Source organism: Cotesia glomerata, unplaced genomic scaffold (assembly GCF_020080835.1).
Source record: "Cotesia glomerata isolate CgM1 unplaced genomic scaffold, MPM_Cglom_v2.3 scaffold_107, whole genome shotgun sequence".
NCBI lineage: Eukaryota > Metazoa > Arthropoda > Insecta > Hymenoptera > Braconidae > Cotesia > Cotesia glomerata.
Genome location: NW_025401410.1, coordinates 1511 through 25000, shown reverse-complemented (window position 1 = coordinate 25000; position 23490 = coordinate 1511). Strand labels below are relative to the sequence as shown.

At 39.1% G+C, this 23490-nt stretch overlaps 1 protein-coding gene and 1 long non-coding RNA gene across 5 annotated transcripts; one reads left to right on the top strand and one right to left on the bottom strand.

The window, feature by feature from the left end:
* Positions 1–93: 93 nt before the first annotated feature.
* LOC123273553 (protein split ends) lies at positions 94–23164 on the bottom strand (the record flags this gene model as incomplete). 4 transcript variants are annotated; one of them, XM_044740982.1, is given in 8 exon segments in its annotated part: positions 94–252; positions 1595–2344; positions 3255–3371; positions 3577–12102; positions 13483–14416; positions 15913–16385; positions 20240–21045; positions 22704–23164. In XM_044740982.1, coding segments are annotated over 8 exon segments (12226 nt in total), but the record flags the coding sequence as incomplete, so codon positions are not given.
* Positions 18568–19053, top strand: LOC123273554. The gene is made up of 2 exons (XR_006511325.1): positions 18568–18885; positions 19000–19053. It is a non-coding gene; the product is annotated as an uncharacterized LOC123273554 (long non-coding RNA).
* Positions 23165–23490: the final 326 nt, after the last annotated feature.

Below are 23490 nucleotides of genomic sequence, written 5' to 3'. Positions count from 1 at the left end.
TTTTTATTGCTGGTATTTATTATGATTTAAATATGGGTAAATATAATTTATTTTTTTATTTATTTGATGATGAATAATATTTATTTAACTAACCTGCTGTGAACCCGGTGCGGCAATATTTACAATTCCAGCTGCCTGTTTCTGTTGTAGGTAAGTTATGAAACCAGTTTGAAGATTTTTACTCTGCTGAAGAACATCCATTTGATCTCGTCCACAAGGCAATGCCAACAGCATACAATGTTCATTGTCAGTCTAAAAAAAATTCAATAAATTAATGTTAATAAAAATTTTTTCCTGTCAAAGTAATAATAAAATTTGAGTGTTTATTTTTTTTTATAAAATAATTTTTTTTAAATATTAAAATTTACTTTACAATCCTGAGAATTTTCTATATTATTAAGAGAATAAGAAAAATTTTGTATCCAGGATAGTCATATGATAAAATCGGTTTTTTTAGTCAAATTTAGTGTCATTGTAGATACATAATTAAGAAATTACCTTGTATCTCGTGAACTATTGACATTTTTAAAGATATAAGCTCATCCCGATGTTACACTCATCGAGACCTTTCATTTGAGTACCCACATCAATTTTTCATATATTTAATATATATTATATATTATATATATGTATATATGAAAAATATATAAAAAATCCATGTGGGTACTCAAATGAAAGCTCTTGATGAGTGTAACATTAAGATGAGCTTATATTTTAAAAAATGTCAATAGTTAAGAAATTACCTTGTATCTTGTAAACTATTGACATTTTTCAAGATATAAGCTCATTCCGATGTTACACACATCGAGACCTTTCATTTGAGTACCCACATCAATTTTTCATATATTTTATATATATTATATATTATATATATGTATATATGAAAAATATATAAAAAATGCATGTGGGTACTCAAATGAAAGCTCTTGCTGAGCATAACATCGGGATGAGTTTATACCTTAAAAAATGTCAATAATTAAGAAATGACCTTGTATCTTGTAAACTATTGACATTTTTCAAGATATAAGCTCATCCCGATGTTACACACATCGAGACCTTTCATTTGAGTACCCACATCAATTTTTCATATATTTTATATATATTATATATTATATATATGTATATATGAAAAATATATCAAAAATCCATGTGGGTACTCAAATGAAAGCTCTTGCTGAGCATAACATCGGGATGAGTTTATATCTTAAAAAATGTCAATAATTAAGAAATGACCTTGTATCTTGTAAACTATTGACATTTTTCAAGATATAAGCTCATCCCGATGTTACACACATCGAGACCTTTCATTTGAGTACCCACATCAATTTTTCATATATTATATATTATATATAGGTATATATGAAAAATATATCAAAAATGCATGTAGGTACTCAAATGAAAGCTCTTGACGAGTCTAATATCGGGATGAGCTTATATCTTTAAAAACGTCAATAGTTAAGAAATTACAGTGCAATTTAACAAAATTCATTATTTAATAAAGCAAAATTTAATTTATTTATAGCTCACAATTCAAGGCAATCACATAATGACTGCAAGGATTGCTAGTTTAATATTTAATAAATGATTTACAAACCTGCATCTTTCTTGCTACTCCATCAACTTGTGTCTGTTCCAGCCTCATCCGCTGTGCGATTCTCAGTGGCGGAGTTGACCTGTCACTGTTACATGGAAGACTCTCCGTGGCAACATTAGGATTACCAAAAACAAAATGCATCTGCACAGCAGCTTGATCATTCTTCAAAGCCAGCAGACCCTGCCACATGACAGGGTACCGCCTGAGGAGCATGAGAAGTGAGTCCGCTTGAGGTGGAACTTGCGAAGCATGAGGTGGTGTAGCTACTTGATGCTTTCTGTGTCGGTCTGGTGTCAACGCGCGATCTGGCGCTTCACTCGCAGCCATTGGATACTGAGAGCGAATGTGCGCGGGTGGTGGCTCATAATAAGGACCGCGAGCACCGGTGGGTCCACCAGCAAAAACAGGATTACTCCCGGTGTTGTACTGAGGTGGTGCTGGTAAACGTTGACCACCGTGCATCATATAGACTTGAGCGACCTGGGGGCTGTCTGTTGTCCGGTCGTGAGGAGTTCTGGTCGCTCGTACCAGCTCTAATGGCGGGCTGTGGCTTTCTTCGCCGCTGGCTTCCATTTTAGGATCGAGAGGCAGATGAGGCGAACGCGCGTCAGGTACGTGATACGCTATACGTGGTGTTGTCAATGCTGCTTCTTGTTGAGCACGCAAGAACTGGTACGGAAGAGGAAGCATGTAAGGTGGTGGTAATTCGCCAGCTCTTGATAGTCCACCGTAATGATTTACTACGTCACCCTAAAAAATAAAATATTAATATTAATATCGAATTAAAAATATCAGTGCATTGGATGTAGCCAGAGGAAATTATAATTTTATTTTGAATTATTTAATATATTTTAGAAAATTAATAACATCGAATTATTAATTGATCAAAAAAAAAATTTTTTTTTTAATTTTGAAAATTAAGGTAATGACAACTTTAAATAGTTTATTTGTAAATTTTGTAAAAAAAAAGTAATAGCTTATTGTTAAAAAAAAAAAAATTAAAAATAAAGAAATCCTTTTCATATGATGTACACGGAAAGAACAAGATGACACTGGATGTAATCCTAGATTATACTGAGTGAAAAAAAATTTCACGAGTATAATCTGGGATGATATCCATTGTCATTTTGTTTTTTCCGTGTAATTGATCAAAACTTTTTTTTTTTATTTTGAAAATTAAGGTAATGACAACAACTTCAAATAGTTTATTTGTGAATTTTGTAGAAAAAAGTAATAGCTTAGTATTAAAAAAAAAAAATAAATCCTTTGATCAATTACAGCTTTTTATACTTTTAATATGCTATACAAAGTATTCTATTTTTTGTAAAATTTTAAAAAATTCATAAATTAAAAATTATAAATTTTAATTCAATTTCATAAAAATATTTTTTATTTTAAAATTATCCAAATTAAATGAAAAATTAATTCATTTATAAAAAAATTTTTTCAAAATAATTGTTCAGCCTGATTATTTTTTTTTAAATATTTCAGAAACTATTAAATAAATTACATATAAATTATTGAAAAATATTATACTTAAAAAAATGGAAAAAATGAATTTTAAAAAAATCTGACTACACCTCCTCTTAACCACCAATTTGTTTCAGTATTAAATAAAATTTTAATTCCAATCGTGTGAATTATATAGCTCTGTAAGTACCTGAGAAGCATTAGTATGATGATGAGCAGGCGGAGGTAATGGAGGGCTCTGTGTTCTGTGTGGTGGAACGAGTCCGTACTGACCTCCTGGTGATGGAGCTGCGCCTGGAGGTCCATGCTAACCAAAACCAAGCAAAGATTTGTGTTAATGCCGTATATTTCTATCACAATTAGCATTATTAATAAACCAAGTATTTTTTTCTCTATAAAATTTGCTAAATTACATATTTAAAAAAAAAAATTTCTAAAAAAAAATAACCACCCAGCAAAGCAAGGTTACTGTTATAAAAAATTCAGGCGATCATAAAAAAATAAAAACTCACCAAAGCTGCTTCGTAGGGAACAGAAACCCGGCTCGGACTAGCATTAGGGACCATAATACACCCAGACATCGATACTTCAACTTTAGGTGGTTCCATCCCAGCGATTTGTGGTTTCGCTGCAATAGATCTCGAACAACTAGCCACTGAAACAACCGCCTGTGCTCCAATAATGTGCGGCTGGGTAGGTGGACTGGCGACTCCACCGCTCATTATCGTGTTTGGAGCGACCGCTTGGAGTAAATGAGCTTTCGGGCTTGGCAGATGAGTTTGCCCGTTAATTCCCTTGAGATTGGTAGCCTGGGAAATGGGGTTGTGGATCCTCTGGACCGGAGTAGTCGCTACGTTGCTTGGGTGGGCATTAATTCCCATTTTCTGCTGCATGTTCACTATCGTCGGTGTCTGTTGCTGCTGTTGCAGTTGTTGCTGCTGTTGCTGCTGTTGCTGCTGCTTAGCAGCCTGGAGAAGATGCTGCTTGGGGTTCGGCGGGATGTTGGAGCTGTTCAGGACCGGAGACATAGGCTGTCCCGGTTTACCATTCGCACTGCTGATAGGAACCGGCTGCTTGCCACGCGGACTCAGTCCCGGTGAAGAGACTCTTCCAGCAGGAATTTGCAGCCTCAACCCAGACATGGCCTGGTTCGGCTGCTTGATGATATTCTGTACCGCGGGCTGACTCGGAGTCACCGGCTTGGACACCACAATCTGCTGAGCCACCGGAGTGCTGGCAAGCTTGCTGGGATTCAACACGTGAGCCTTCAAACTCGTCGGCTTGCACTGACTCGTCACCAGGTTGGTCGGCGTGTTGGTCAGTACAGACGTGGACACTGGTGGAGTCATCGTCGGCTGGACGACCACCGAGGAAGTCACCTGAACCGTAGGAGCTGGAGCAGAAGCCTGAGACTTGGTGATGACACTAGTCTGGGTCTTGCACGGCTGGCTCAGGTCAGCAGGCTCCAGATTAGGCGGCGCCTCGGGAACTTTAGCTTTAGACTCTTCAACAGGCCTAGGATGGGCTGGCTGCAACGTCGGCGGGAATTTGTCTCCCTTTACATCAATATTCGTGCGCGCTTCAACCAAGCTTCTGGGGATATTCTGTATCTGTCCGGAGGCTGTAGAGACTGGAATGTACTGGCCTTCTTCAGACTCCCTCATGGGAATCAGCATGCCAGTCACCGGGTCGATCAGAGTCATCGGCTCCAAAGAAGACTTCTGTCCCAGAGCAGGTAGTTGTTTAACCGGCTCAGGACCTTGCTTGACCGGAGTCTCAGGAACGGCGACAGAAGCTGTCTCGGTGGTCTCACTATCACTTCTGGTGGTTGTCGTCGTGGTGGTAACAGAAACCGGAGACGGAGCTGATGTAATAACTGCCTCTGGCCTTGGATCCTTGCTCTTTTCTTCCCCACTGTCTTCATTGGTCTCGGAAGTTCTCCTTGAAGTTCTTCGCCCGCCTCTTGATTTTCTGGTCTCAACGATCATAAGCTGCGGCTGGAGAGGCTTGGAGCCGTTGTTGTGCCTGGTGCTTCTTCGTGTGGCTTGGACACCAAGCAGAGCTTTGTTAGGAGCCGACCCTCGGACCACGTCTTCAATGGTGTCATCAACAGTGGTCCTGCTGATGTCTTTCTCAGCAAGTCTTTTAGATTTCCGGGTGTTGGTCGCAGGAGAGACAAACTCTTCCGCAGCGACTTCTTTCACAGCTGCTACTGGTTGAGCATTGGGTCCAGCAGCTGCAGTCGGGCCAGGTGATTTAATCGTCAAAATAAGCCGCGGTCGACCCGCGTTGTCTTCCTCGCTGTCATCGTGGAATTCGTAAACATCAGCGGGTAATTTGTTCTTCTCTTGCTTGCTGTTCCTCGGAGTACGTCCTCCACGCTTCCCAGAAGCCGCTGTTCTGTTGACGCGTCTATTAGATACTCCACCTCGGCCACCACCGCGACGAGTCTTAGACCTGACGCGGCGGGAGCGAGGCTCAATTTCGCAGGAAGTTTCAACGCCTTCGTCCTGCTCGTCATTGTTAGAGAAATCTTTCTTGCTATCGCCTTCTGTAGATTCAGTATCAGGCCAGTCTTCACCTTTGCTGGTGTCGTGGGACTCGCCATTAGTCTCTTGATCATTGTGGCTGTCGTCATCGTCATGAACTTCATCGTTAACCTCCCCATCGCAGAGCGCGTCGACAGTTTTTATCACACTCTCGATGTTAACTTCCTTAGCAGACCAATAATCACTGTCTTCCTTACTATCTGCAGGATCTTCGCGGGCGCTGTCGATAACCAGAGGATCGTTTGACTCTCGAGCTTCATCAGCAGTATCTTCCTCGTCTTCTTCACACTTGGGTTCTTCCTCCTCATCCCGCTGTTGCTTTATTTCCTTGGGAGGTTCAGTAATCAAAGGCTCATCTTTCGGTACAATTTCTGGTAGAACCTTAGCAGGAATTTCAGCAGTTTCACTTTCAATCTTCTCGACTTTAACCTCAACCTCAACCGGCTTGCTTTCTTCCTTGACAAGATCAACCGGAGGTTTAACATCTTCTTGCTTGACTTCTGGAGATGGTAAGAATTTTGTTTGGACGGTCGCTGAATCAGTAGCTTCTGTTTTAGTTTTCTGGATATCTGTGAATCTTTCTTGGCGCTCTGCCGGAGCTTCTGGTGTCGTTGGTTTCGGTTGAGGCGGTGAAATTATCGGAGTAGCCATTGAAGTGACACACGTAGACACGCGAGTTATCGATTGAGAGACTGTTGAGACAAGTGGAATGTGAGGTTTTATTAACAAAACTCCTTGAGAAATTGGTGGACGTTGCTGTTGTTGTTGTTGGCCAGCCAAGGTAACTATAGGTGTGACTGCTGGTTTATCAAGAGCAACGTGGGCTTGAGAGAACTGGCTGACCACCGGAACCACAGTCTTGATCAGCGGTTGGTTGGGAGTAACAGTGGTGGGTATCAAAGAGTGTACCACTGACTTGTGAACCAGATGCTGACCATGCGCGACAATCACCGGACTGGGCGCAGATGTATGAGGTGGATGGGTGGTCAGCAGATGAACGTTGGTCAGTTCCGGTTTCTTCGTCAACTCTGTTGACAACTCAATAGCGTTATTAACCGGCAATTGTTTTTGCCTTGGTGACAAAACATTCTCAGCAGGTTTACTGATCGCTGGCGTGGATGTGCTCGCGGATATTTCAATCTTGGCCGTCTCAGGAATGAAAGTGGGCGGCTGGTTGGGCGAGGGTACCTTCGGCGACGTGGAGGCCTTGTTAGTTGGCTCGGGAATCACCGCTGGTGACAATTTCGGCTCCTCCAGTCGTTGCGGCGACTCATTAAGATGACCGGGAATCAGAGTCTCTATAACAGACTTGCCACCAAATGCCATAGAGTCTCGCGGTTTCCCAGAGTCTCGTGGAATTCCCGATACCAGCGGGGGCACTGGCATGTAAGGCCGCGGTGGAATATTCAGCGTCAATGGCGGAAGACCACCACGAGGATAGCTAGGCGCGAGTGCTCGCATTCCAGGTGCGTGCTGGATCACCGGCTGCTGGCTGGCTGCCGTTGAGTAGATGTGCTGGTTAGACAAATCTCGATGAATCGGAGCAGTTATCGGAACACTCACTGGGATCCTGCAGGTTGTTGATGTTATCGAGGGAGTTTTGATTCCGTGAGAAAGGTGCGAGCTTATTGGAATATTCCTGGACCACTGTCCGTTCGGCGACAAAGCTGGAGCTTGTGAAGGGATCACCGTGGAAGGACGCGGCTGGACTGTCATAGTCGTAGGGACTGTGACTGATGGAGACGTCGTCACAGCGACTGACATTCTCGGAGGAGTTTGTCGAAGAGGAGGCACCATCTGGCTCTGCAGCGAGACTGGGAGTCTCTGGTACAAAGGCTGGGAGGAAGTTACAGGCGGCCTTGGACTGGCCGCTGATAGTCTTGGAGCCTCGTTGCTGATTATCGGCAGACTGCAGGGCATTGGCGGCTTGTACTGACCCGGAGGCGAAGATGGAGTCGCCACTGAAGCTCTTTCTCTTTCTCTTTCTCTGTCTCTGTCCTTGTTGCCAGCTTCGGCTTCTGGAGTCTCTGCTGCCTTGGGAGGCTTGTGCTCGTCGGTCCAGGAGTGGGAGATGACGGACGCTGGTGGACTGGGCGACCTGACGGCCACTGGTGAAGGCGTCGTACAATTAGGTGTATTTTCTACAGGAGTCGTCGTTGTGGTAGTTGTTGTAGTAACGGCCGTCGTTGTAATGACAGACTGCTTGCTGACCGGAGACTTGTAGAACGACGGAATATCCGGAGTCTTTGGCGGCTGAGTCAGATCAAAGGACTCATAATTAGGATCCTCTTCGGTGTCAGTATCAATTTGGAGGTCATGCTCGCTCTGAGGCGTGTCTGGTTTCAGATCAGCGTCTGTTTCAGCCCCGGTAGAGGCGTTCAGACTGTCAACAGCTTGCTGCATCTCATCGACGTCTTCCTGAGGCGCGTCAGGCGGTGGTACGCTGGCACCATCACCTTCCGGCTCTTCTTCATCGCCTTCGTAGGAAAAGTCCTCGGTAGACACGCCGAATGTCTCTTCGAGCAGCGCCGCAACCGCGTCCTCGGTTTCTTCTTGCGAAATAACCACGCGGGGCTTGTCCTCGACTTGCGGGGGTGGAGTAGCTGGTGCAGGAGGCTCTGGTTCGTGGTTCCCAGCACCGGATTGTCTTCCGCTTTCACGCTCCTCGGGTTCTGAGATGCTCTTGATCGCGTTCTCGTGGATCTTCTCATCAATATCCATTCCGAACCCGGGGATGAACTTGTCCTTCTTCTTCTCGGACTTGCTCGAGACAATCGTCGGAGAGGTCACCACCGAGGGAGAAGAGACAGTAGGAGTAGTAACTGTCGTCGTCGCTGGGGTGGACGTAGTGGTGGGTATCTTGGGAATCGGACTGAGAATAGTGTCTCTAGGAACAGGCAACGGAGGAGGCGAGACTGTCTTGCGAGAAATGGGACTGCTGGCTCTTGGAGGACTAGGGTCAGCACCTAGATAAGGCAGCGCACCGGCTTTGTCATGATGGTGGTGATGATGGTGGTGGTGATGGTGATAATCCTTCCGGCTGCGCTCCTCTTTGGACTTCTTCCGCTTCTTCTTTTTCTCTTTGACCTTCTCGGGAGCAGTAGTGGGCGTCGAGGGCTCCACACTGTCATTATCGTCAGTGAACCTGAAGACGTCATGGTCATTGCTCTCGTTGCAAACCGCCGCAGGCTTGGGCGAGACAGGGAGACCTAGTAAATTAGCTTCAATCTCTCGACCAGCTTCCGCAAGATCAACGCTGTTCTCGTCCTCGATTTGGTGTCTGCGTTTCTTCTCAGCCTTGCGCCTCACCCTATCAACATCTAAAATAGGACTACGCATGCCGTCGCTGTCAGAGCCGTAGGCGTTATTTTCGGACGGCAGACCGCCAAGACGATTGAAGAAGGGCGCTGTTGGCGCATCATCAACATCGTCTGACAGGGGGCCAAAAATATCCTCCATGCGCTGAGAGTCTCTGGCCTCTTGTCGGTTTAGTCTCTTTCTCCGAGTCTTGGCTTTGTCCTCGCTGGTTCTCTCCCTTCTTTTGTCCTTCTTGTTCCGTTGCTTTTTCTCGGCTCTGATGCGCTCCTCAGAGGTAACAGAGACTTCAGCCGAAGCCGGAGCGACTGAGGAAGACAAAGCGACAGTTGTAACAGCCGTAGAATCGTTAACATGATTAACACGACAGTCGGAGGTAGATATGATATTTTTACAAGTTTGTTCATTCCTCTTGTGCTCGTTACTGTCCGGTGATTCAATTTTAATATTAATGCTGCCCTCTTCGCTTGAGATTGATAGCTTCTGTCGTTTTTGTTTCTTTTTGTGTGATTTTTTCCTCGAGTCACGCTGATGATTATTAACAGCCGGATGGTTTGAAGGAAAAGATACCACAGGGATGCGTTCATCATCGTCCGATGACCTTGGCTCCTGCTTAACAGTACGCAAGCTGTTGATCGAGGAGCTCTCCGTGGGTGTGTGTTTCTCTTCAGTGTCTGCGAACCCGAGGTCAACGTCACTCTCAAGAAATCTCTCGGTTTTTATTTTGTGGACTTTGTTGTTGAAGGACTCGTCCTCTTCGCTGGTGTCCGAGTGGATGCGTGATCTTGAGCCCTTACGAGACAGCGATTTGGCACGAGTTGAGTCTGATTCAGAAGTACCCTCGTCTTCGGTTAAAGCCTTACTGCTGACAGAATCACCGTCCCAAGAAGTACTTTGTTTCTTTTCTTCTCTCCTGGCACGGCTTTGCTTCAACTGTGAAAATTTGTCTTTTAATCTGACCTGACGTTTTTCCTCCTCGAGTTTCTGCATATTTTTAGTCGACCGGGCCTTTACTTTGTCGTACATACTGATGTAAGCAGGCTCGTCGTCGACAATATCAAATATCGAGTGCTTCTTCGGCTCGTCACTGTCAGTGTCCGTTTGAGAGGGGTGCCGTGTCTGCATCTCATGATTCGAGGAGTGTCCATCATCGTTGTCGCTGTGCAGATTTATCGAGACGTGATGGTGCTCGCGCTGAGACTCCCTATGGTGGTGGTGGTGATGGTGATGATGATGATGAGATCCGCCGGTTTGGTTGTTATTCTCAACTCGATTCGGCGGACTGCCGTTATTATCCGTCCGCTTGGCAAGTTCGATCCTTGAAAGAAACTCCTTGTCAAGTTCATGAGATACACGTGGGCTGCGGTCCTTCTCCATTCGCTCTCGTTCCAATCGATTTCGCTTGCTCCGTTGTTTATCTTTGTTACCGCTATTACTTCCACTACCACCGCCACTACCACTGGTCGCAATATCCCGATTATTATCTCTATTTTCACGACTGTCTCTGCTTTCCCTCGACTCACGACTATCGCGACTCTCACGATTTTCTCGACACTCCTTAATTTCTCGACTCGAAGAAATAATAACATCTTTACCAGGTAATTCATTGCTGCCGTGAGACTGCAATGACGGTTCTCTGCTCTCACGACTCTCCTGGCTCTGGGTCGACGTTGAAGAGTCTTTGCTGTCCCGGTTCTCCCTGCTCTCCCGACTAGTCCTATGTGAATCATTCCTGTGCTTACGATCTTCAGACCTCCGATTTTGCCGAGGTCTGTCCTTGCTATCACGCCGGTGGTCAGAAATTTTCATCCTCTTATTACTCTCATCATCCTGAGGAGTCTCCTGAGAAGAGCACCTTCGCTTGAGCGAAACAGGAGCTGGCGAAGAAACTTGAACCTGGTTCTGGTTCCCCATGTGATGATTTTCAACAGGCTGCCGCCTTGTTTCCTCACGTTCGCGCTTGCTATCTTTATCTTTATCCTTGTCATCGCGATCGCGCCTTTTGGCATGTTCAACAATCTTCTCCTTCTCCCGTTTCTCCAGATCCTCACGTTCTCTCCTCTCCCGTTTTTCCCTTTCATGTTTATCCTTCTCAACTTTATCAACTTTATCAACTTTATCAACTTTCTCAACTTTCTCCTTCTCTTCTTTCTCTCGTTTTTCCTTCTCGACTCTCTCACGTTCTTCCTTTTCTTTCCTCCTCTCCCTCTCCAGTCTCTCTCGCTCTTCCCTCTCACGTTTGCGCTCTCGATCAATTTTCTCCTTCTCCTCCCTCCTGCGTTCCCTCTCAACTCTCTCCCGTTCTTCCTTTTCTCGTTTCTCAAACTCTTCACGTTCCTTCCTGAGGCGTTCTTTTTCCTGTTTTTCCCGTTCTAATCTCACCTCACGTTCCTTACGTTCCCGTTCCTCCCGGTCCCTCCGTTCCTGTTTGTCCTTCTCCTCCCTATCTTTACGTTCTTTCTCCAAGCGTTCTTTTTCCCGCTTGTCTTTTTCCCGAGCTTCAATTTCCTCCCGTTCCTTTCTCTCCCGATCTCTTTCCCTCTCTTCCCGATCCCTTCGTTCTTTCTCAAGTCTCTCCTTCTCCCGTCGCTCTTCATCTTTTTCCCGTCTCTCCCGCTCCTCACGTTCCTTTCGCTCAAGTTTATCGCGGTCTTCTTTATCGCGTCTCTCTTGACGTTCACGCTCTTCTTTATCTCGCCTCTCACGTTCCTCCCGTTCTTTACGTTCGTAACGAGCCTCTTTGCTCTCTTTAATGTCTCTATTATTGTGAGTGTCTGTCGCCGTGAGAGTATCACTCGTCGACTCAGCCGTATTAAGACCAGAGGATGACGATAACGACAAGGATCGTTCATCTTTGTCATCCCGTTCTTTATTACGAATTTTCTCACTATCATTGTCGTCTTTTTTAGTTTTTCTCGAGCCGTCTTTACTCCGACTGTGCCTCGAGTCTCTGTTTTCTTTGCTGTCTCTGCTTTCTCTACTGCCACCGTCTTTTCGTTGTTTAACACGCGATAGATCTACCGCCGACGTCGACGTCGTTGTCGTAATCGTTCCCGCAGTTGTTGTTGTTGCTGTAGAAAATATCAAAGTTGTCGCAGGCGCGGTCGTAGTTGTTATCGTCACCGAGGCCGTGGTTATTGTCATAGGCAAAGAACAAATAGAATTATTATTATTATTATTGATCATCGACGTCGAGTTACTAGACGAGGATGAAATTAACGTCGAATTACGACTATCACTAGCTGATGATGTCGTTATAGTTGTCGTCGCAGTAGTCACTAATGCTATTGTACTAATTACTGCCAAATTCGCGGAGGTTAACACCGGGCCAGACGACAAGCTAGACGACATAGATGTCGATAATGATGTTGTTGTACTAGATAACAACGAGGTAGATCCAATGTTTGTCGTACGCGCGGTTTGAGCGGGATTATTACTCCCAGATGTTATACCAAAGCAGCTGCCAGCCGCGGTACTGCTGCCCAATCCAATGGGCAGCGAGACCGGTGGTAATTCTGGACTGGCTGTTTTTATCGAAGTACCCGGCGTGATGGGAGTCGTCGGTACTGGATGCACACAATTGTGAGCCGCTGTTCTTGGATCAGTCTTTAGCGACGACGCCACCAGTGTTGTCATCGGAGCAGTCGCCGTGGTAATTACAACAGACGATGAAGGTATACTTCCAATACTGGAAGAGGACGCACCAGCGGGCTGCTGTATAGGCGGATGACTAGGGAATGGATACTGCAAGCCAACTTTGCTGTTACAAGAACTCTGAACTCCTAGAGCCGGTCCAATTCCGGGAGAAACTCCAGTCGCAGATCCAGTCACAGCTCCAACAACACCGGGTGGTTTATTATTACTGTTATTAGTGCTACTGTTACTGGTACTACAGCTAGCTAATGACGAAGATAAACTTGTGGTGCTTATCAGCGAAGAAGAAGGTATTCCAGTAACACCGGTGAATTCACGTGGTTCATATTTTTCACTGAAATTCTCCAGTCTCTTGGAATCCTCGTCAAAGACACTTCTTTTAGCCAATACTGACTTAACAATGTCCGAAGGTTGTACTTCATTGAGATCAAGATCCAGTAATTTGTGACGAAACTTAAATCTTTCTGAGGCAGTCGCGTCGAGTTTGGCTAATGCATCACCACCAGCGGCACTCAATGCCCGTGAACCCGACCACTTTTCGTATTTCTCGTCGAGAGATCGTATTCGCTCTTCGAGACTAGGCGACTGTGGGGCTGTTTCACTGTCTGAACTTGTTGGGCTCGGACTCGGGTGTCGGGGAGGCGGTGAAGCCGGTGGTTGGGCCGCCGCACTTGGACTAGGTACCGATAATGATAAACTCACTGCACACGTTGGACTTGTTACTTTGGACGCTGGTGCACTAGTTGTTCTTACACAACTACTACTACTAACATTTATATTATTGTTATTATTATTATTATTATTATTACTATTGCTATTATTAACACTATTATTAACATTATTATTAATATTATTATTACTGTTATTAACATTAACATTATTGTTGTTGTTGTTGTTGTTGTTGTTGTTATTATTATTAGTGTTGTTGTTATTGCTATTGCTGGTATTGTTATTATTCATCATCTGTGCAGCGAACCTAGGAAGCGGTAAAGAAAGCGGACCTTCTTGACTCCGTTCTCGAAACCTCCTCGGTTCACTTGGAATGATATTTTCCGGTCGCTCGTCGACGAGAGGCGTGCCAGGTCTCGAGCTGTCGTGGTGCTCGTGATGCCTACTGGAAGTGTCCCGTCGCCTTTTGCAAGGCCCGGGTCCGCGACCTTCGCAACTCCCGCGCCTGGTATTGTGATGAACGAGAATTTTGCTGTCGCTTACCCTCCTGACGTCCATGCCCTTCCTGCCAGAGTGGGACGTCACGAGAAGCGAAGCTATTTCGGGCTCATCGTCGTCGCAGAGAATCGCCGACGAACTATCGAGCTTTGGCCGTTTTTTCGGCGCGAATCCCTCGTCGCCGCTGCTATGACACTCCTCGAGTTGTTCCAGTAAATGCACCCGTTCTTTCTGGAGATGTCGAATGTCCGGCGGTGGCAATAGCAATGAAGATGGCACTGGAGGCTCGACACTTGTTACCACACTTTGGATAGCATGACGTCGGGGCGGTGGCAGTAAATCGTCGTCATTGAGTTTACTGTCACCCAGGACACTGCTCTCGTAGTCGTCGTGACTGGCACCGCTCCCTTGACTGAACTCGTCGTAACTTCTAAACCTCCTGGACGTTGGCTCTGTGTAATCACCCTCGTAGTAAGGATCCGCTTGATACGATCGTCTGCTCGTCCGTGACATTGCCGTCGGGTGAGCTGGACTCGCTCCAGGTGTGCTACCACCACCTGGAGTACGAGAGTAACTCGCTGTCCTCGCTCGTGGTGGTGTTTCATACCTGGTAAACCTGCTTCCTGCATTAGGCACTGTAACAGCCGCTTCAAAGCTTCTTTCTCGTCTGAAATTTAGCATAAAAAAATTTTTATTAGTTTTATTTTTTAATTTTTTTTTTTATAATTGTATTAAGGTAAAGTACCCAGTAATTGAACAGGTTTTAAAGTAAAACTTATTTGACCCTACTTTTAATACATAAAGATGTAATTATTAGTTCAAATTAGTGATTTTCATAAAAATATAAACAATTTTGAATTGATTGAAGCTCAAAATAACGCAGATAATTGATTATTTATATTTTGACAACGTTTTTAAAATAGACTATGAAAGGAGTAGTAGTTGAACACTCCGGAAGCAGTAGTTGAACTAATAAAATATATGGCAATAGGCACAGCAAAAATTTTCAACGTTTTATTGAAATATCAAAAGAAATATAAGATATTATTGAACAATATTAAAAATAATACTGTGAATATTTAAAATGTTCATTTAAAAATGAAAAATATTTGTATTTAATTTTTTAATTACATTTTTTATGAATGACAAAGCAAATTTTCAATGATAAATCAAAAAAACTCAATTCAAAACGTTCAATAATTTTTAACTACACTAATTTTTAGTCATAAAACATTTAAATTGCAGTAATTAATACAAATCACAATTCTGATCACTAGTCTATAAACCTATTAGAAGTTATAGTGCTGTTAAAATTATACGGCCCCAGCCTATTCAAGTTCTGGGTACCGCTTTGAAAATTTGGAGGTATAGTTGAACGCTAAAATTTGGTATGAAAATTATAGTTTATGTTTTTGCAAAAAATATATGTTATTTAGAAAAGACTATTTCATTAGATGGTACAATTTTTTTTACTTAAAATGATGATATACCGTTTTTTTTTTACTGATTGTTCGGTTTACGATTTAGTACCTTTTTCATAAAAAAAAAATAGCATCTATCGGCGATTCTCAAAATGTCAACTTTTAAGTTAATAAAAATATAATTGTTTTGATTTATAATTGCAAAAACTTACAGAAATCAATTACTGTATCATTTAATAATTATAATATGCGCATATTACTCATAATAGATTTACGGATTTTGTATTATAACAATTCGAAAAGACTGTTCAAGTACTGGTCCCATTTTTCTAAGTGTTCAAGTACTGGGTACTTTACCTTAATTATTTTATTTTTTTAGCATTTGTTTAATTTAAATGATTTATAATATATTAATAATAATAATAATAATAAAATTTAAAAAAAATTTTAAAAATTTCATTGATGTTTTAATTTTATAAAAAAATTTTTAATAAAAGTCAAGAATTTTATTTGCATAAAATTTTTTTTCTTAAATAATTGTGAATAAAATCAAAAAGTTGTTGATATAAAGTAAGAGAGGTGAAAATTCCTTGGAGACTTGTCGTTTAATTATACAACAAATAACAAAATAGTTAACAAAGTTTATCAAGGTAAATTGTAAAGTGTAATTGAGTTGTCTTAGTTTTAAAAAGTCACGACCTATAGAGTTAATATGAGTATAAAAGTAAAGTAAAAGACTCACGCAACATCAAATGTCGCCGCAGGTGACGGTCGAGAATCCCATGGCTTCTCGCCTGTGACACCCTGTCTCTCAAGATGTTCGTAAAATGACTCTTGCAATTCCCTCGAGGCAAAGTCAACTTGCAGTCGACGTCCTCTGAGCGATGCACCTCTCATTTCTTTGACCGCAACTTGAGCACAATTCATTTGCTCATAAAATACAAGCGCGTGGCCTCGCTCACGATCAATTACCGCTTGATTAATAGGTCCAAATTGGTGAAATTGCATATTCAGGTACTTTTCCGAGACGCACTCGCCAATACCGTCAACCCAGACGCAAGTTGTCGGCATGGATTTACCAAACCCGAGTTTAATGCGATTCGAGCCAAGATGCTCCCCGTCCATCGACCTCATTGCCTTTACGACACTGCTGATGTCTGCATACTGACAGAATGCATAACTCGACACGGCTCCCTGTTTCTTAATATCGATTTCCTGGAAATAAATACAACAGTAATCAATGCATCAGTGTCAATTCATTCAGTACCAAAATATATACGCTTAAAGGTTTCTTTGTTTTGTCAATTCAAGTATGCCTGCCTCAAGCACTTCTTTTTAAATTAAATTCATTCTTCAAAATTATTCTTATTTAATTTTTTTTATTAAAAAAAATCCGCTCTTTTAACACATGGAACGCCATTTTTAAGTATAGTTCCAATATATATTGCAGTCAACTATATTCTGAATAACCAAATATAGATTATGTAAAATTCTAATGAGTATAAAATAAATAATAAAAAACAAAATTCAAATAAAATAAAAACCGAAAACCATTTAATAATTAATTCATAAAAAAAAATAATTTTTATAAATCAATAAAAAATTATAAATTCTAATCAATTCAATAAATTATTATTTACTTCAGTTCCTTTAATTAATTAACAATTCCAAATAAATTATAATTCGTCTATTTGTTCATTAAGAATAAAAATTTTCGTCATTATATTAATCTAATTATTTAAACTTGAGTCTAAAAGATTTTTACTGAAGCAACTTCGAAATTTATCTTTTCTGATCGTTAAAATCCACAGTACTTTCTATTACTTTAAGGTAGTACGAGCACCAAGGCAACTATTGATAAAAGGCTAGATTTTTTTTTTAATATGAAGCTTAAGGTATTACCCTCGCGACTTCCGTCGTCAAAAGTTTATGCTAGAGTATACAGTACACATACCGGATAGTCATTATTGAGAAGCCTAAAACTTTTTGCTGTTTATGTACTTATTTCAGCCAATCACGAACGAGAAACTGATCGTTGGAAAAATCTGGCAACACTGCGTGAGCATTAAGATATTTTATAGTGGTTATACTGTAGTGTTTTGGACTAGCTGTAGACTAACCTCTGTTTTGATACATGCGTTTATTTGTTTATTTACATACATTTATTTGGAAATATAGTAACAATGTCTGAAAAATCGACATATAAAAGACGATTCATGAAAAAAAGTCCTTGAAAAACGACAGAAATCTCTAGCACATATGAAAATAACTATACAAATAACAAATAGAAAAAAAATAATTGACAATTTTGTTTTGTTTTTTCAGAAAAATAAGTAATTAAATTTTTGTGTTTATATGAATTAACTGATTTTAAATTTAAGTATTTTTTATTATTTCATCTGACTATTATTTTTATAACTTATGAAAGATTAATATATATTATTATATTAAAATTGTTAACTTTTTTAATTTTTAATAAATATAAAAAAAAAATTAAAATTAATACAGCAAACATTTAAAAATTTCTAGAATTTTTTTTTATTGAAAAAATGATTAAAAAAAAATAAAAAAAAAATTCATTTGAAAAAAACTTCAAAAACTGTAAATGCAATATAAAAAAAAAATTTTTTTTTCTTATTTAATTATTAAAAATCAAAAATTAAAAATGTCGACTAACTTTAGTATCATAAAAAAATACTTATTTTCATAAAATAATCATAGTTTTTTTTTTTTTTAAATAAATAAAATTAATAACTATAATATTACACCTAACGTAAATTAAACTTTTCAAATTTGTCAGCGCATGCGCATCTCATACTTCTTTCGCGGCTTACAAAACTTGCGCTGTTGCCACAGCTTTATTAACGTATCCCCTCCTCGGCTAAAGTCTGGTAAATTTTTAATTACTTATTACTAAATATCTCTGAAACTGTGTGGTAATTATCAATGAATTTTTTTTTTTTTAATTGTTTAGTTGTTAGTTAACGTTACTCTAGTTTTTTAAAAAGATCCTAAGAAAAGTTTCTAAGATATAAAAATGTTTGTAGGTAAATTTTTCGATATCCCGTATACTGTAATGTATAAGAGCGTTCAAAACTCAAACTTTGAAATTAAATATCTCGGAAACTAGATGGTCAAAAATAGGGATGGAAATATTTTTTAAAGGATCGATTTTCGATTCTGATTTCAATTTTATATTTTTCGATTCTAAGAATCGATTAGTCGAGCGCAAGAATCGATTCTTTCGATTTTAATCGATTCTAAATTAAAAGATCAATAATTTTTATAGTTAATAAATTTATTTATCAAATCACGATGCCATAAATGGAACTTTTTTAATATAAATCAACACGGTGCTAGACGCTACTTTAATGAATATATCGCGTTACAGATGCCATAAGGGCGTGTAATGAAAATTCTGTTTTTTTTAAGTCCAAAAAAAATTTTTAGTTCGAAGAAAAATTGTATTTCTTGACGTTTCAGGTAAAAATAAGTTTCCCCGAAAGAAAAATTTTTTTATACGCCCTTATGGCTCCCGGGACTCACCTCGGATGCTATAAGGGCGTATAAAAAATTTTTTTTTTGGGAACCGACGTACTTTTGTATTAAATGTCGAGAAATACAAAAAAAAATTTTTCTTCGAACTAAAAATTTTTTTTGGACTTAGAAAAAATAATAGAATTTTTATTATACGCCCTTATGGCATCCGAGGTGGGTCCCGAAAGCCATAAGCCGTATAAAATTTTTTTTTAGTATTTCTGCACGTTTCGGACGAAACTACGTCGATTCCCGAAAAATTTTTTTATACGCCCTTATGGCTTTTTATCAGGACCTTTTACCGGTATACTCCCTTATGGCATCTGGAACGCGATATTGAAAAGAAATAATATTTAGTATAAATAAATATCAAACAGTTAACAAATTTATATTTGTATGACTTTTAATCACAAGGTTTGTTGTAATGGTATGTCAAACTTAAAACTAGTCATTTAACAGTAAAATCGAATGTCAAGAATCGATTCTTAATCGACTTTAGAAATTAAAGGTCGATTCCTAAAAATCGATTATTTTACGAAAAAACTCGAATCTTGAGTAGAATCGAACGAAATCGAGTTTACCATCCCTAGTCAAAAATTCTCAAATTGCGCCAATCGACGCAGAATTATATGAACATTAATCTGCCAAAATTAAAAAAAAATCCTAAGAAAACGACTTTGGCGAGGGTACTACCTTAAATATGTCTAAATAAATTCCGAAAATTTGAAGGAGATTGCCTGGTTATTTAAATAAATAACTAACTTTGAAGTTGAGCAATTTAACATTGGTCTTATGGGGTAACCTCTAAACATTAATACAGTTCTATATTTTTCTCGTAAAACTGTCAGTGTATATTTTTAGAACACTTATGGATGAAAGTAAATATATTAGTGATAAATTTAATTCAAAAAAATTTAGACTTTCCTGACTAATTAAAGTGTATTAATTAAAAGAAAAATAAATCCAGCCATTTGCCAATGTTAAATGTATAATTAACAATTTCATATAAATTATGATTCGTCTATTTGTTCATTAAAAATAAAAATTTTCGTCATTAAATTAATCTAATTATTTAAACTTGAGTCTAAAAGATTTTTACTGAAGTAACTTAAAAATTTTTCTTTTCTGATCTTTAAAATCTTTGAACTTCAGAATAATGTTATATTCCTTTGACTAATTGATTGCATCCTTCTAAAATCGGCTGCCCAATTTTAAAATACAGTAACTGCAAAATTTGTATACCTAATTTTTTTTAATATTGCTGCATTTTTTATCAATTTTAAACCTTAATTTCAAGTAATTTTTCTTAAAAATATTTATATTCAAGTATTTTCTATTCATAAATCAAATTTTTTATCAATTTTGCGCGCAAACTTTTTTTTAATAAGAAAAATTTAAAAAAATCTTAAAATTGTCAGTTACTGTGTTTTGAAATTGGGCAGCCGATCATCATTTAATGATGATACTACTGTTTCCATGAGATGATGAGCGTTTGATGCAAATAAATAAATAAAACTTAACAAAATACTTACAATGATCTCTCCAAACTGCTCAAAATTATTTCTAAGATCAGTCTGGGTAACATCTTTCTCCAGGTTGCCGATGAACAACGTCCTGGTCGCCTTGGGATGATACTCATCTAGCTCAGCCTCGTAGGGCCTAAACTCGTTGTCCTCGACGTCGTAGCCCTGGTAAGGCGCGACCTCTATTTTACATCCGAAGAACAACTTGTCGTGGGATACTTCAAGGGCCTTTTCGACATCCTCGGGCTTCTTGAAGCAGACCAGCGCATACCTGTCGCCAGCCGCGCCGACCACCTTAACCCAGGTTACTTTCCCGTGTTTTTTGTACTCGTGAAAGAGTCCGTCCTTTAGTGAGGTATCGCTGCTCCTGGCGGGCAAGTTCCTTACGCAAATGGCCAAGGGCCTCCTGTCGTCCGAGACGGCGGCGTTTCCGGTACGATGAGGAGAACTCCCGGGGGAACTACTGTCACCCGAGGTACTGCCTGCGGAGCTGTTACTCCGGCTACTGCTGCTGCTACCAGAACGACTTGACCCGCTTGGTGAGCTGCTGCCGCTTCTCGATTTTCTTCTCTGCTTTTTGTGCTGTCTCATGGAACTGCCGCTGTTCCCTCCGCCGCCACCACTGCCGCCGCTGCTGACTCCGCCGCCGGTTCCGACTACTCCTCCGCCCCCGCAGCTGCTGATACTGACGCCGCTTCCGCTATTCACTCCGCCACCTGACAGAAAAGCAGAGCGTGATGGTATGTCCCACGACGGTCTAATTGACGGCTGGCCAACTAGTTGTGTGGAGAGTGAGTTTATGTTCACGTGTATGTCTAGCATTCAAGTTATCACAGAGGTGTTTTAGTGAATTTGGTCATTTTATACAATACAGTTACACCGAAAAAAAATTTACTTTAATCAAGTAAATTATTTTGAAGAACTTTATCTTCTTGATTTGAGTAGAAAAATTCTTAAACTAAGAAATGTTTCTTGATTTAAGTAAATTTTACTTAATTCAAGAATTTTTCGTCTTGATTCAAGACAATTACATTCTTCAAAATTATTTCCTTGCTTCAAGAATTTTTCTCTTGAATCAAGTTAATTTTTTTTTTTCAGTGTATGGCATTTTATAAGTTCATTTTAAAGGAGAGGCAAAACGGGGTTGATAAGAATTTTTATTTTCTCACTAAAATTAAATTTGTGAAAAATTACTAACTGATATATGAATATATGAATATATAAATAGTCATATAATAGTTTATTTTTTTTTTTAATTTTAAATTAGTAAATTTTTTACTAATTAGAAAGTGAAATACCAAAAATGAAAAAATCAATTATTTTGTTGTGAGTTAAGAAACTCTGACTTTTAAAATTAGTCAAAAATAATTTTAAAGCAATGTAGACTTACTAAATTTTTAATATTTTCAAACTTACTATTTCAATAAATTAAAATTTCACTAATTCAGTTTTAGAGTTAGTTTGTACACTGATAGCTAAAATTTTATATTTGATATATAGGTAATCTGATAAAAAATTCACTTGATTCAGAAAAAATAAAAAGTTTGATCATTTTGAGTGAAGCAGAAAATTTTTTAATCAAATAAAATTTACTTAACCATTTTTTAGATCAAAAAAAATTTTTTGAGTCAAGTTAATTTTAATATCAGTGTACATAAATATCGAATATAATTTTATGAAAGGAAAACGATGGAAGTTTAATTTGAGAGAAAAATAGTAAAGAAGTGCAGTGTTTTTATGTATATAGACGAAATTTATATAAATTTTATTTGTGAGTAAAATTTATTTTGTAATAAAGATGTAACAAATATTCAAAAAATGTTATTCTAAACACTTATTGAGAAGAAAGTTTAGAATTGAATTAAATCATGCATTTTTACGTGCATTTTTTTTTATTGATAGAAATTTTGATCACAATACTAAAAATGACAAATATTTAATAATTTTTAATGAGTTTTTTTAAGAAAATATGCTTACATATTTGAATTATTGGTTTTAAAAAAATAATTGATTAAAAAAAAAAAACTAGAAACACTGTTCAAATATCTGCTAATATTTATATCTTAATTTAAATTATCGAATATGTTTGTCATTTTCAGTGTCTTAGTAAAACGGAGTATCTTCAAAAAAATATAAATATATTTTTTTAAGTAAAATAAAATCTTTGATACACAAAGCCCAGAATATTATTTAGGACTAGAAAAATATTTTTTATAAAAAAAAAAAGAATAAAATTGATCAATAAATGAATGATTTTTTCAAATTGTGAAAAATTTCATTTAAATTGTAAATTGATATAGAAATCAATCATCAATAATTATTAATTGAAACTTTTTGAATAACTTTATAAATTTAGACTGAAGTACTCCGTTTTACCTATACACCCCATTTTGCCCCGTTTCTTAGAGAACATGAAGAAAGAATAAAGAAGTAAGAAAAAAAATAAAAAAAATAGAATTTGACAAAGTCTTACCAGATTCTTCTTGATAATTATCAGTGGCGGCTGGTGATTGCTGTGGGGGACCGGTGCTATACCTCGTGGAACCCGACTCGTAGCCGAGCCAGGAAGACATGGACATAGCACCCCGATGGCGATCTAGGTGTGACGAGGGCGGCGGACCGGTGACGTACGAACTTGTACGCGGATATAACCGTTCCCGCGCCCTGGGCGCCGTCACGTGGTACCCACTAGAAGGGGTTGGCCTACTCCGGGACATGTAGCTTGCCACCGGATCAACCGCCGATGAGTCGACCGAGTGCTCCACCCGGTTACTTCGCTCCCCCGGGTAGAAATTTCCGTGGGATACGCGCGACTCGAAAGTCTCGCTAACTCTCTCGACGCCTCGCTCGCTGACGCCGACGTTGACGGCGTTCCCTGAGACTCCGCTACCGACGACACTGACGCCGACGCTGGTTCCATGATCCTCGGAATTTCTGTGAGCAAAACAAATTATTTATTAATAATTATTCTATTCAATTATTTTATTTTATTGGTAAAGTATAAAAATAACAATTTTAAAAAATTTGCATTAAGATTTTTTTTACAATTTCTAACATGTGCAATTTTTTATTTAATCTTTTTCTGTGATAATTTTGTTGTTAAAAAAAATCCTGATGCTTAAAATTGTCTCTTAATTTTATTATAAAATTTAATTATTAGTCAAAATAAAAATACAATAAAATTTTTAAAATAACTTCATTTAAAAGGACAAAAATGTCGTTCAAATTATTCAAATAATTAAATAATTATTTATTAATTT